The 15,013-nt window shown below is 44.7% G+C and overlaps 1 protein-coding gene across 2 annotated transcripts in view; it reads right to left on the bottom strand.

Annotated features, from left to right (window-relative positions):
* The window catches only part of DNAAF9 (dynein axonemal assembly factor 9), a 130,946-nt gene that overhangs the window by 29,633 nt on the left and 86,300 nt on the right, over positions 1–15,013 (bottom strand). For both annotated transcript variants that reach the window (XM_081795316.1, XM_081795315.1), the window contains exons 24-28: positions 14,579–14,680; positions 13,966–14,083; positions 11,993–12,081; positions 10,545–10,703; positions 5,060–5,185 (exon numbers count right to left, since the gene is read on the bottom strand). In XM_081795316.1, coding sequence (XP_081651442.1) covers positions 5,060–5,185; positions 10,545–10,703; positions 11,993–12,081; positions 13,966–14,083; positions 14,579–14,680 — 594 coding nt within the window. The remainder of the gene's footprint in view (positions 1–5,059; positions 5,186–10,544; positions 10,704–11,992; positions 12,082–13,965; positions 14,084–14,578; positions 14,681–15,013) is intronic.

Raw genomic sequence — 15,013 nt, 5'->3', positions numbered from 1 at the left:
ACTCTTGCAACTCAAAAGGAGACAACCTGGGGAGCCTGGCTGGCTCAATTGGTAGAGCATGCAATCCTTGATCTCAGGGTCTTGAGTTCAAGCCCCACATTGGGCACAGAGATTACTTAACAAAAAAAGTAGGGGGTACTTGGGTGGCTCAGTGGGTTGAGCGACTGACTCTTGATTTTGGCTCAGAGACTGAAGCAGGGTTCGATCCACAACCCTGGGATCATGACCTGAGCCGAAATCAAGGGTCGGATGCTCAACCCACTGAGCCACCCAGGTGTCCTCGGTATGTATCCTTTTAGATATTTCCTATATACATAGGAATAAACATTTAAAAAATACATATTGTTTTGGCAATTTACTTTTCTCAGTTCACAAAATACTGTGGACATTTTTACATGTTAAAATCTACTTAATTGTTTTAAATCCCTGCCTAGTATTCCATTGTATGAATATCCCAAAATTTAACCAGTCTCTTACTAATGAGCATTTGGATTATTTCCAATTCTTTGATATTACGAACAGTGTTTTTTTTAAATAAAGATTTTTTATTTTTTAAGTAATCTCTACAAACAAAGCAGGGCTCGAACTTACAACTCCGACGCCAAGAGTCACATACTCTACTAAGCCAGCCAGGCGTCCTGATTTTATAAACAGTGCTGTTTTGAACACTGCAGAGCACATCTGTTATGTTTCAGACTACTCAGTACCTTCTAAACAACTTTCCTAGGCTTGAACTTACGAAGTCCAACTTTTTTTTAAACAGCACAAACTACCTTTCCAGCCTTTCTTGCAGTCTGGGGTAGGCATGTGACCTAAGTTCCACCAACCAAATGTACTACAAGACTCCCACAGGCAGTGAGTCAGGTGAGTGAGGGGATGTATGCTAAGCAGATCCCATTTTCTGGTGAAGGAAGTGGTTGAGATATCCCCCCTACCAGGGCAGTCCTAAGAGGTTTGATTGCTCCTGGCTGCCTAGCCAATACATCCTGGCCCTCTTGGAGACTCTGCAAGCTGTAATGTCCTTTAGTAAATCTCTTTCCATTGAAACATACTGGAGTAGGCTCTCCTGTTTGGAATTAAGAATTCTATATGAAACAAACACCCCTATACCTATGTATCTTTGCACATTTGTACAAATATAATTATATGAAATTTTAGCAATGGAATGGCCAAATTTGTCTTCAAACAGATTATATCATTTTATATTCCTATCAACACTGCTTTTGAATGTACCTATTTTCCTACACTGTTGCTATGTAATAAGCCACCCCAAAACTAAGCGGTTTCAAATAATGATGACGTATTATCCCTCATGATTCTGTGGATTAGATGGGCAGCTGTTTTGGCTTGGAACAGCTCAGCCGGGGCTGATGGTCTAAGATGGTGTCATTCACATCCAACTGGGGTCTCAAGCTCAGATGGGAGGAATGGGATGACTAGGCCTATCTCTCCACATGATCTCTCATCCTCTACCAGCCTAGCCCAGGCTTCTTCATATGGTAGTCTCAGCTCCCAGAGGCAAGAGAGGGCAAGCCCCAATGTGTAAATGCTTTTTAAGCTTCTGCTTATTTCTTGCTTCTTGATGTCCCATTGGCCAAAACAAGTCACGTACCCAAGCCCAAATTCCAAGTATAAGAACTAGATACAACTCTTCAACTCTTGATGGAAGGGGCTGTTTTTGCTGTGGGCATATTTTAAATCTTCCACAGCTGGCCATGTAAAAAAATTTTCTTTTTTTAAAATTGGTGGGCTTAACACTGGCCACTTACTATTTTTTTAATGGAATGGGTTTAACTTTATTTCTTATTTAAAATTTTTTTTAATGTTTACTCCTGAGAGAGACAGACAGACAGACAGACAGACAGACTGTGAGTGGGGAAGGGGTAGAGAGAGAGGAGACACAGAATCCAAAGCAGGCTCCAGGCTCTGAGCTGTCAACACAGAGACCAACATGGGGCTCGAACTCACAAACCGTGAGATCATGACCTGAGCTGAAGTCTGATGCTTAACTGAGCCACCTAGGTGCCCTGGGTTTAACTTTAGTAAGTTTCTGTTCTTGATCACGTGTGCCATAATTCTCTTATTCTATTCCATGTGCATAACATGCACATGGAATAGAATTGCCCCATAGCCCATATGCATGGACTAATCATTAGTTTTCCAACAGAGCATCAGTGGACCACTACAGTAAATTACTTTCTGGGAGGAATTCAAAGGTAAATTTGGAAATTTCTAATTTCTAAAAAAAAAATTAGCCAATCAGTAACTTTGACTTACTGACTTAATACTTTTGATGTCCTAATATGAAAAAAAGAGGAAATTAGTATACTCATACTAACATGCATGATTTTGTTACTTGTATTTTTATATTCTATGACCGTAATTCACACATGATATAGCCTTATTCTATTCTTAAATAGATTACATGCTCATCTTCGGTCCTTTTATATACTTCTCATATATCTGAATTCTCTTAAGGACCTTTAGTCCTCACATGCTGGCACACCCATTTATTCACCAGATATTTTGTGAGCACTTACTTGTATTAAGCATTAAACAGAAATGGTTTCGGCACTCACAAAAGCTAAGTCTATATTCTACAGTTCCTCTCTTTTCTCTAATGATCTTAATTTGTCTATTTTTCCTCTTCACTTTGTTATTTTATCAAGCTTGAGGCTCTCTGAACAGACTTAAGTTTTAGCAGTGTCTATTCTACTTCTCACTGCTTTGATTGAGATTTTTTATTGCGATGGTGGTTTTATTATTGTCTTCATTTTCTTTCTAGGGCTCTAGCAGTTCATTTTCTATCTGTATTTGCTAACTAAACTCCCTGGTCTCCCTGATCTTTTCTATTTAAGAGTTTTACTGAGGTATAACTTGCATATAACATTCATTCATTTTACGTGTACAGTGTAATGATTTTTAACATAAATTTACAGAAGTATGCAACTATCACCACAATTCAATTTTAGAACATTTGTATCACCCCAAGAAGATCCCTCCTGCCCACTTCCCCAGACCTTTTATATAACTTCTCTGAGCTCTTCCCACCTCACCCTATTAACTTCTCTTCTTCTTAATTTTTTTTTTTTTTGACAGTGCAGAAGAGTACTCGTCTAGGCTAATTCTTCTGAAGTATAATCCCCATCTGTCGTTTGCTTATTACTATCTTTTCCTACCTTTTAAAAATGGTATTATCTGTCTCACATTAAATCTCCGTCTGCTTTAGTGCATCTTTACTTATTTATTTTTTTTAAGATTTTATTTTTAAGTAATCTCTATACCCAACATGGGACTTGGAAGTCACAACCCTGAGATCAAGAGTCCTATGCTCCTTCAACTGAGCCAGCCAGGCACCCCTTTAGTTTATCTTTAAATGAAAACTTGAGGAAAATAAGAAACACGACTGGTAGAAAGGTGGCATGTAAGAGTCAATACGGTAGTCCAAAGTACAGTGGTGATGCTCAGCATTCACCATAATAACCTAGGACAAAAGGAAAACAGACCACCTTGGCTTTCTTATGGGAGAGCAGAACCTAAGTCACAGCTAAAGAGAAGAGATATGGCGAAGACATTTCTTGAAATCAGTCGAGGTGATAAGGGAAGTAACCTCCAATATAATTTATAAGAGACATCTGAAGATATCAACTTGGGACTTAAATAGGAAGGGAGCTCTTTCAGATGAAGGTTGAAGGGTAGATCAATTAGTTTCCAGGAGAGAACAGTAATTTGGACTAGTCAGAAAGAACACGTGGTTACAGACCTGGGATACATTCCACTAGGCTAAAGGGACAGGAAGTCAAATAGCTCTCTGAAGGGACAATGTAATGTTTGAATCTCTCCCCAGTGAGGAGTGCTCTGATGATGAAATAGATACTTCCAGACACCACTGGAGAGGTATAAACCACAAAACCCACTCGGAAAGCAATTTTCAGCTGTGAATGAAGAGTAATAAAACTGATCATAAAATTAATTAATAATATCTCTTTGAAGATTCTAAGGAAATTATTTCAAATTTGAGAAATTTATATGCATAAAAATATTCCTATAGCATTATTTATAATAGTGAAAAGTTGGAGACATCCTATGTGACTAACCGTGGAGAAACTGTTAAGACAATCATATCCAGCCATATGCACAATTACCATTGTGATACTGGAACATATGTTAACTTATAGTATATGCTACTCTAAGAAGCATATAAAGTTATATGTAGACTGCAACAGTGAAGACATGCAGACAAAAAAGGCAAGGAATTCACAAAAATTATAATACTTAAACCACTGAGTTAGTGAGATTATGGGTAAATCATTATCCAATTTTCATTGTTGTTATATTACTTCCAATGTCTAGAGAAAAAAAGAGTTCACCTATTAGTAGCAAGAATGAATGTCATTAACCGAGGTTAAGGTGGCTTAAGCATAGGAAAAATTATCTATAAGATACTCCAAGTACCTTGGGAAACAAATCACCTCCCCTGTAGTAAAGAGGAAAAGAAAGGCTGCCATGGGCATTCTTTTTTTTTTTTTTTTTTTAATGTTTATTTATTTGAGAGAGAGAGAGAGCACGCATGTGCGAGTGAGAGTGTGTGGGGGAGGGGCAGCAGGGAAGGGGCAGACAGAGAGGGAGGCACAGAATCCGAAGCAGGTCCCAGGCTCCAAGCTGTCAGCACAAAGCCTGACATGGGGCTTGAACCCATGAACCGTGAGTTCATGCATGACCTGAGCTGAAGTCGGACGCGTAACTGACTGAGCCACCCAGGTGCCCCATGGGCATCCTTTTTTTATGGGAGAAGCCGTTTCAAGTCCCACTACTCTAGATGGGCAACTTTTCAGTGCAAAAAAAAAGGGGGAGAGGCTGCCAGTGTATAGGCATCTCCTGAGAACCTAGCACAAATCAAGCAATAACTGAGCATTCATTATATATAAGGTAGAGTAATGCATTCCAAAAGACAATAACACATAAAGATGTGTCTCCTTCTGGTGGGTGGGAGAAAATCGCTTTCTGTACACTTAAACCCATCACGTCTTGTGGGCTGGAGATAATCCAAAGTATGTACCTGTGGTCCATGTAGCAGCTCAGGGGCTCCACACACACCGTGATGGCACCAATGGTGAAGGAGGACTTGACATTTGAGTCTGGATGGGTCTGCAGGGCCTGGACAACATCAATGACATCTGTGTAGCTGGAGGAAAAAAAGAGAAAGATTAGTTTACTGACTGGGGCCGCAGAATGGGGGAAGAGGGGCACACTGAGGGGCTGAGTGAGCAAGAGTGGAAGGAAAACCACGAGGAGGTACCTGTGACTAGGTTCCTTGGGGTCATCCCACTTCATGATTCAGAGCCCGTCCCTGCATCCCACAGTGTTTCTGCATTCCCAAACCCCATTAGTACTCCTAACTGTGCAAGAGTGAGTGGAAGAAGCCCCCATCACTTCTAGGAGTGAAGGGAAGCCTGCAGATGACCCTGGCGCTCTGAAGGTGGGATTGGTGTCCTTAGGCCTGTTTTCCAATCAACCTAGGAGCTTCGATGTTGGTCTATTTCCTTTAATAGCTTTCCCCTCTCCTTCTGCTTCACAGAACATGCAGACAAGAGAGAATGGGGTTCATCAGGTACCTCTGTAGGTCAGCAGACACATGTCAAACCCCGCTTGCATTTGTCTTTCCTGCTGGGAACTCCCTCTAAACTACAACTTCCAGAGCCAACTTTAATTATTTTTAGTTAGAATGTAATATGTTTAATCATTTAACTCCCCCATGCATGCTCCTCCCAAGGCCTTGTCCTTCTCAGCAGAGGGGACTCCATTCTTTTAGCTGCTAGGCCAAAAAATTTGTTGCGTCATCATTGACTCCATTTTTTCTCAATTTTTGAACTATAACTAGAATGAGATGGCTGCTCACATTCTCACACTGCTACTGGGCCAGGACTGTCACCATCTCTTGCACAGATCACCCCACCGCCTCCTCACTGGCCTACTTTTTTTTTTTTTAATGTTTATTTTTCAGAGAGAGAGAGGGAGGGAGGGAGAGCGCGTGCACCCATACACATATGCACACGCATGCGGGGCAGGGGCAGAGAGAGGGAGGCAGAGGATCTGACGCAGGCTCCACACTGACAGCAAAGAGTCCAATGTGGGGCTCAAACTCACGAACTGCGAGATCATGACCAGAGCCGAAGTCGGACACTTAACCGACTGAGCCATCCAGGTACCCCTCACAGACCTCCCTACTTCTGTCCCTGGCCCTGCCTGACCTGTCTTCAACACTGAAGCTAGAAGGATCGTGCTGACCCCACTGTGCTAAGCCACGGAGTGGCTTCATCCCACTCAGAGTCAAAGCCCAAGTCCTTACGGGGCGCCTGGGTGGGTCAGTTGGTTAAGTGTCCAACTTCAGCTCAGGTCATGATCTCGCAGCTCGTGAATTTGAGCCCCACGTCAGGCTCTGTGCTGATGGCTCAGAGCCTGGAACCTGCTTCAGATTCTGTGTCTCCCTCTCTCTCTGCCCTTCCCCCACTCATGCTCTCTTTCTCAAAAATATTTAAAAAATTAAATTTAAATAAAATTAAAGAAAATAAAAAAGCGAAAGCCCTTACCTCAGCCCCCGCGGTGGTCTATGATCTGACTCCCACACTGCAAGGACTTTCTCCTCCTACTATTCCTTCCCTTACCTCAATCTAGCCATCCTGACCTCCTGGTTCTTCCCTGAACATGCCAGGCATATTTCCACCCTGGCATTCTCGGTCCCTTCCTGTGGTGCTCTTTTCCTCAGGTATCTGCCAGGCTTCCTTCCTTATTCCCTTCAGGTCTCTGCTCAAATGGCATCTTATGAGAGAGGGATCTTCTGACTTCCTGCACCCTATGTGACACAGCAACCTTCCTTTTGGCACCACCGGTCCCCACGAAATTCTTCCCTACAGCACTGAACATCAGCTACATTGTATTTTCTCATTTATTTGTTTTTAGTCTGTTTCTGCAATAATAATGTAAAGTGATTGAATGGTGTAATCTATGGTGCCTAAGCAGGATAGATGAAGGAACTGGATGTTCAATCATGGGTAGACCCATGGCCACTCCAAGAAGGGGCCTTCCCTCTTTACCTTGTAGAGAACATTTTCCCAGCCTATCACCAAAAGGTCAGTTCCTATAGAGGGAAGGGAAATCAGAAGGCATCCTTGCTGATCATATGGGCCTGGGTCCTAGACTGGGCCCTTGGGAAGCCAGTGATGGTGGCTGGGGGGAAAGGTATAGCCTGCCTGAGCCACTCCCTGAGTTTCTACAAATAATTCATCTGCAAAATGTCACTTGGCATTATCCCAGACTGTAATATTCACATCCCAATCCCCAGGTCTGCCTCTGTCCTGACCAACTAGCAGTACTTCAATCAAGAACAGGGTGTGCCTGGTTTTAGAGCTTCCCCACAAGTGCCGGGTAGCCAGAGAGCTGTTAGAGTGAGCCCTCTGCTCCCCGGTTTCTCCCCCTGCCTGGGCACACGTGTGGATGTCCACATGGGGTTCCTTCTCCTGGTTCTGCAGTGTCTAGTTAGGCCTGGATGCAAGAGAGCACCCCACACTGCCTGCATTGCCAGGCGTTCTGCACCCTTGTTAAGTAGGACTGACTGATGCTTGCACACTGCCCCAAATCTCTTTGTGATCATGTTTACCAGATTTAACCCTCCTGGTTAAGTGCCCCAGCCTTGCTCCTAAGCATCAGTTTTCTCTCTCTTCTAAAAATAAGTTCCGGAAGCTTTTTATTTTCCATGTCTGGTATGAGCCTAGAGAATCCTTTCTGAGGGCAGAAAAGAACTGAAAGATTTACCAAATCCTGGTCATTTTGGTCATTTTAATATCCTGGGTTTTCCTTCAGAGAGGGTGGCTGGTAATTCCCAGGTTTTCAGAGCATTCCATTTAATGGAAAAAAGGATGGAATGAAAACAGGCCCCAAAATCCTTGGTGGGAGCAGTGTTATCGAGGTGATGAATGTGGGCACTGCAGCCAGGAACTGCTGTGGCAAGACAGGAGGCCCTTGGTGTCTGTCACTCACTGTACTTGCTGTGGGGAGGAGGCTGCTAGGCTCTCCCTCCCTCCTCAGCCCTTGCCCTGTAATCATCCTGGCCAGGGCCTCCCAACAGGAGGAGGCAGGCTTTACTACGGAAGGAAGCACACTGCTCCAGCTACCAGAGCCTGAACTCGATCACTTTGGCTAATAAACTGCCTCAAATGCATGATGAAGGAAAAAAAAAAAACCAAAAAAACAAAAACAAACACACACAAAAACCCCTGGTTCTTCATGTCTGCCTCTTTCTTGTCAGTTCTCTCTTTATTAAAAATAAAAGCAAAACAAAGAAACAAAACAAAACCCCAGCAGGATTTTTACTTTCTTTATTCTGAAACAACATACCCCATTCAACTGTCCTTTGGCCTCTGTTTTATGTTTGCAATTTAAGCCTATAATTTGGGCATGTGTTTTAGATTAATAATTCAATTTTTGTTTTGAGAGAGACTTTAAATGTAGATAATTTAAAGAATACTTTTTTACAATATTCTGGAGTATAAACAAATATAATCTCTCAAATTCCTTAAAATTATTTTTTTTTAATTCAGATTTCTCCAGTTTTATGTGTGTGTCTGTCTGTAAGTTCTAGACAATTATATTACCTGCATAGGTTCCTGTATCTACCACCACCGTCAAGACACTGAACAGTTCCACCACCACTTGGTTCCCTTGTGTTGTCTTTTTATGACCACACCCACCTTCTTCCTACCTCCCACTCCCATCCCTAAGTCCCGGCAACCACCAATCTGTCCTCTATTTCTAAAATTTTATCATTTCAAAAACATTAATTTTTAAAAGAACAATTAACAGTTCCAGTGGATGTCAAAGCTCAACACCACTGCCCCACTGCTGTAGAAAGTCAAATGGAACCAGGCCACTCTGGGGACAAAAGAAAACTGCCCTAGACCACAGTGTTCCCCCATGAACCCTATAAATGAAGATAAAAGCCATATCCAGGGACTATAAATCTCAATTTGAGAAACCTCTGGAGTCTCCCTTCACTGGCAACCTCAATACTGGGCATGAAGGTCCAGTCCCAAGGAGATGGTCATGCAAAAAGGAGGCAGCCATGAGTTCCCTGCTGAGCCTCAAGAGAACGGGCCTGGCCCATAAGAACCATGTCTTATCGAGAGCCATAGCATTTTGCTGGTATTTCCACTGAGTCCCTCAGGAAAGCTGAGATCCCTAGCATCCTGGGACTTCGACTGCGCAAAGGCTGGGTCTGAGAGTGGGCTGGCCATACACGGTCACTGCAGTCCAGCACAACCAGGGCAGCTGACACTTTTGCAGACCTGTACTGCCAGAGACAAGGAGTCAACGATGCTTTGTCAAGTGATGGAAGATGGAAATGCCCTCAGCTGCACAATGGCAAACTGCTGAATTTGACTCCAGGTCCACACTCCCAATGACTCTCAACTCTGGCAGGGACCAATCCATTCCTTTGACCATCAGAAGTGATGGAAAGCCAGAAGAAAACAAGTGGTTTCAAGCCTAGACTCTTGCTCTGTGGCTTTCATGACCTCAGCCCACAAACAGGACAAAAGGGCTGACAGAAGGGAAGGCCAGGGCAGGTGTGAGAACAAGGCCTGAAGAAGAGGAACGATGGCTTGGTGGAGTGCACAGTGCTGTCCACCTCCTGACTCAGGACCACCAGCCCAGCTTTTCTCCACTTCTCACCATCCATCCGCCCAGGAAACCCAACAGAGCTTTGGATCTGGGCCTGCTCTCTACTGGAAACAATTAGCCAATTGCAAACAGTAATTATTACGAGCACAAAAAACACAGCATAGCACAAAAGCGCTTTGTGAGAACTGCCAAAAGCTTCCGTATTACCAGCCATCATCAAGACCACAGACTATGTTTTCCCTGACCTGGCATGCTCTCTTCTGGGCCTGGGGGGTGGTGGGCCTGCATAGGGCTCCTCCCTGGAAGGCCTTAGAACAAACAGGTCGAGGTAAACTCCTTTCAGCTAGGGTCACTGAAGCAGTGGTACTCACTCTGTCCAACCTATCCTCACAGGGAGCTTCCTGCTCAACTGGACTATTCATGCTCTCCATTGAGGGTCCCAGGAAAACCTCCTGGACCAGCCATCCTGGGAATGGTGGGGGTCGAGAATGCAGAGGATAGGGGCTGCCTCTGCAACTCCACACGAGGGAGGATTGAAACAGACAGCAAAGGAAGAGACCTCAGGGCCTTATCAAAGAATCTTGCCCAGAGAATTTCTTCCCTAATTCTCTACTGTGAGGATAGAGAATTTTGAGGATACCATCGTGCTGAAACCAAACTTAAAACTTGTGGGCAAGCTACAGCAGCTCTCTGGGCCACAAGATGGTAACCGGAGTCCTTGCTTGTCTGAGGCCTCTCTGGGTAGTGCAGACTCTGCTCATGCAAACGTGGAGGTCATTCTGTGTCCCAGGCTAGCCACACACAAAATACAACAGTAATGGCAAGGTCATCACCATTCCCATTGTCCCCAGAAGACTTCCAGTGCTCACCCTTGCAACACCACTAGCAGTCGAATCTTCTTGCGGATGTAGGCTGACTGGCGGGCAGAGCGGTTCTGCTGGGCCTCCAGGACACTGGAAAGGTATCTCTGGAAGTGGGCAGCATGAAAACATTCGGAGCTGTCCATGATTTGGCGGTATACCATCCACCTGGAAACGGCAAGTATAATCTCAGCATGGGGGCTGCCTGATGGCCTGGCCCCACAGACTCAGCCAGTGGATCCAAATGTGACCAGTACTTCCACAGACATTCTGCCCAGTGACCCCGCACAGGAGGCCTGGGGAGCTCCGTATCCTGAAACCACTATCACTGGAACTTTTGACAGGAAATGCCTTGCCACAGGGGAAAAGGTCAGGTAAGCACATGACCATTAATCAGACTTCAGAATTGAGAAAGACTCCTTATGACTGGGCAGTCATTTCCTGAAGGACCATCCAATAAAATGGCTTCAGTCTGGTGCTGAGTAAAATTTTTGCTAAGAAGTGAGCAGGGTGAAGAATTCAGACTATTTCTATAACAAAAGAAATGGAAATAAGGGAGGAACTGGCTAGCTACTTAGTACTTGTAAGAAGACCAATATTTCTGGAGCATCTCTGTAAAACTTGTCCAACCTCCCACATCTCCCTAAACTCCCAAACTTCTAGGTGATTTCCATCTTCTCCATCTTTTCCATCTTCCTTATGGCCTCCTGCAGGATGCCTTACTTCGAGGTAGACTGACTAGATATTAAATGCCTGTTCAGTTAGCCAGGGATGTTTAGTAATCTGCCAGCCATATGAAACTGATGGATGAACGATCTTCCCAATTTCCCCTAAGCCAACGTGTCCCAGATGCACTGGAACGGATGCAGTCCCCTTGTGGTCAGGGACGGATCACACCCACCAGCTCCCAAGTTCTAATCAGCCCGGTCCTGAGTTGCCTGTTAACCAGGCACACTCCCTGGCCTTTGCCTGTGCTAGTTCTGCTGCTACAGTGCTTGTCTCCAGATTTCCAAAGACTCACTCCTCTCATCTCCTCAGGCCTCTGCTCAAATGCCAGCTTCTCAGTGAGGTCTTCCCTGAGCACCCAATTTAAAACTGGGACCTCCCTCCCAGCTTGGCAATCCCTATACCCTTCTCTACTTTGTTATCTCTATGGCACTTTTCACTAGCTAATATACTACTTTCCTTGTCTGGTTAATTGTCTTCCTAAACTAGAATGTAAGGTCCACGAAGGCAGAGACATTTTTAGTCTTTTTTTTTCATTTGTCGCCCACACTTAGAACAATGTCTGGCATACAGGACGTGTTCAGTATAAATGTGTTAAATGAATGGACGGACGGCTCCTGTGCTAATACCAATCACACCAAAGGCCAGTACATGTTGAAGGTTTCCCAGTGCCTATGTGGGCCCAGGCATAGAATCCCTTTCCCCAAAGCAAAGGCAGCAGCCGTACTAACCTGCCATATTCCTTATGCAGAGTGACCAGGAAAGCACAGAGCTCGCTAGCATGACAGCCTGGGAGGCCAGTTACAATGCTGATAGTCACCTACATGAAAGAAAAGTCACGTGAGTTTGTCATTCAACAGGGAGGCAGCGTTGTGTAACAGGTTAAGAGAAATGATTTCTGGAACCAGGTTCTGTGGGTTTGAACCTCAGCACCAGCACTCACCTAGGTATATGTCCTTGGGCTAATAACAGAACCTATCTTGCAGGTGGGTGTGATGATTAACTGAGTTAATATATGTAAAGTGTTTAGAACAGTGTGTGTGGGACATAGCAAACACCACGTAAAATGTAGTGTTACTAATATAATTTCTATGCAGCAGGCTTGACTAGATCAGTTAAAATACCATGGAAAACACTGGGCAGAAAGGAGGTCTGAGACAAAGTGCCACAGGCTAAACTGGTGTGGTAAGTAAGCTCAGCCAAGGAAGAGGAGTGGCATGGGGATGTTTCTGTCTGGCTGCCCAATCCACCCAAGCCAAATGGCCTGAGCTAAGGAAGCAAACAGAAGGTAGGAAGTACGTCTGAATCTTGACTAGGTGAAGAGCAGGTTGGACTCTCTTAGCCTTAACACACAACCAGATGAAAACAGGGCCCTCTGCAGGTATGTATTCTGAAGCAACTTAAAGGAATCCAGTGACAGAGAAGAGGTGGAGCAGGGGAGGAAAGGAACCATACACCTACTGAACAGTATCAATGTAAATTTTTAAAACAATTTTTTAATGTGTATTTATTTTTTGATATAGAGACACAGAGTGCAAGTGGGGGAGGGTCAGAGAGAGAGGGAGACACAGAATCCAAAGCAGGGTCCAGACTCTGACCTGCCAGCACAAAGCCCGACGTGGGGCCTGAACCCACAAACCACGAGATCATGACCTGAGCCGAAGTTGGATGCTTAAACGGCTGAGCCACCCAGGCACCCCTCGATGTAAATTTTTGTTTCACAAGACTCACTGGGATGGGCCTGGTCACAGATGAGTTAGATTAAAGCTTAGCTGGTGGCAGTTACCACTCTAGTTGGTCACATCAGCACAAAGATGGCTGTGGATCTCTCTTCTTTTGTGGGAATCAGAAGTTTTCCCTCCTCCCTTCCAACCAGGCTCCTACTCTATATCCCTTACTGTCCCCGTGGGCAGTATTCCATGCAACTTCTTGTTTATCCTCCTCCCCACCCTGGTCCTATTCCTCAGCGCCCAAGTCCCTGGCTCTCAAATCACAGCACATGTGCTTATAGCCAGACACCGTCTTACTTTAGGGCCAGTCCTATAGCACCCTTTTAATGAGTAGGCATTTTCATTTTAAACTCTTGCCTTAGGGAAAAACCAGGCTTCTAACTGCTTGGTACTCCTATTTTCTTTTGCAGGTGAGTGTCTTCTAGATTTATGTATAAATAAATGCCCTCTTGGAGTATATTATGACTTCTGGTTCCAGAGAAATGGTGGGAGGGGTCAAAAGGAGGGGCATGTGATGTGGGAGCGGATTAAAATCCACTCTTGGGAAGACAGTGTTTATAAAGTATCACCTTACCCTAGTGATGCCAGCAAGGCCCAATAAGGCCCTTCCTCTTATTAAGCTCAATGTGTCACCCACTTCCAGGTAAGTCCTTGTCACAAACAGAAAAGGCTGATGGGATGAGAGCACTGAGCAAGAATCTGAAAGATGTGGAGAAGCCAGGGGAGAGCATGGCAAGGTGCTAGGGCTTTATGGCTGCTACAGGGCTTGGCTGGGGTCAGTACAGACACCTGTACACAGTCATTGTACAGAGTAGGTTTCCTGTATATCATTACATCAGTATCCTAGGAGGTGGAGAGTCTTACAAAAGGGACCCTGCTTCAGCTCTTTTTGTTAACTGACACAGAAGGTCAAAGGGCAGGCTATCAGGCTTATCTTCCTGTGAATTCCCAGCATATTTGCTGAGCTGCTGTACCTTGTCATTTTCTACTCGGTGAGAAGGGTTGATTTCAGCTTGCTGTAGCAGGACTGGGAGATGGGTCCTCATCACAGGCTCTCGACTAATGCTGCTGATGGCAAAATGCTGAAGAAACCTAGAAAAACGAAGACAATGCTAACGTTACCACTGCCAGCCTTGCCTGAATGTGCTCCTTCACATGAGAAACGCCTTATCTAACTGCTAAAAAAGAAACCTTAGACAGATACTCTCTAGAGAATAAAACTATATGGTGTGTGACTACTACTGTTTACACTGATCCCTAAGAAGCTACAAAGAAAAAGCAGCTTAGATTTTTTAATGCTTATTTATTTTTGAGACAGAGAGAGACAGAGCGCGAGTGGGGGAGGAGCAGAGAGAGAGACACAGAATCCGAAGCAGGCTCCAGGCTCTGAGCTGTCAGCACAGAGCACGATGTGGGGCTCGAACCCACAGACCGTGAGATCATGACCTGAGCCGAAGACGGACGCTTAACCGACTGAGCCACCCAGGCGCCCCTGGAAAAAGCAGCTTAGAAAGGACCAACGCTGAGGTCTCTGACATTTCAAAAGACAGAACATGAAACATCTATAAACAGAAAACCAGAGCTCACCAGTCCAGCTCTGGGAGTTTGGCTGGGAGTAGCTTTAGAGGACTCCGTTTCTCTCCAGCAGAATGGCTCAGGACACTGTAGAGCTTCTGCGCACTGGAGTGTCTGGAATATCAAAAGCTCACAGATTAGAACTCCATCTCCCTATAGCACCACACTTTACATAACTTGATGCTTTCAAGCCAGAGTCTTGTGACAGAGTCAACACTTCCAAAATAAGCATCTCAATGACTTAAACACAGTGCGGTATTAGTGTGTGACAACTGGTGTACCCAGAGAGGAAGGCTTGCCTGAAACCCTTGGTAATATTACAGGTTTCTGATTCTTGGTGGATTTCATCTCTCTTGACTTCTGTTTCCCCAAGGGCACTGGCTACCTGCAAGTGGCAGCACTGAAATGACTGTGCTGGCCCTTTCAGAAGCCAAGACCCCTGTGTTA

This window comes from Panthera onca, chromosome A3 (assembly GCF_046562875.1).
Source record: "Panthera onca isolate mPanOnc1 chromosome A3, mPanOnc1 haplotype 2, whole genome shotgun sequence".
Lineage (NCBI taxonomy): Eukaryota > Metazoa > Chordata > Mammalia > Carnivora > Felidae > Panthera > Panthera onca.
The sequence above is the reverse complement of the archived record's forward strand: the minus strand, read 5'-3'. Positions and strand labels throughout refer to the sequence as shown.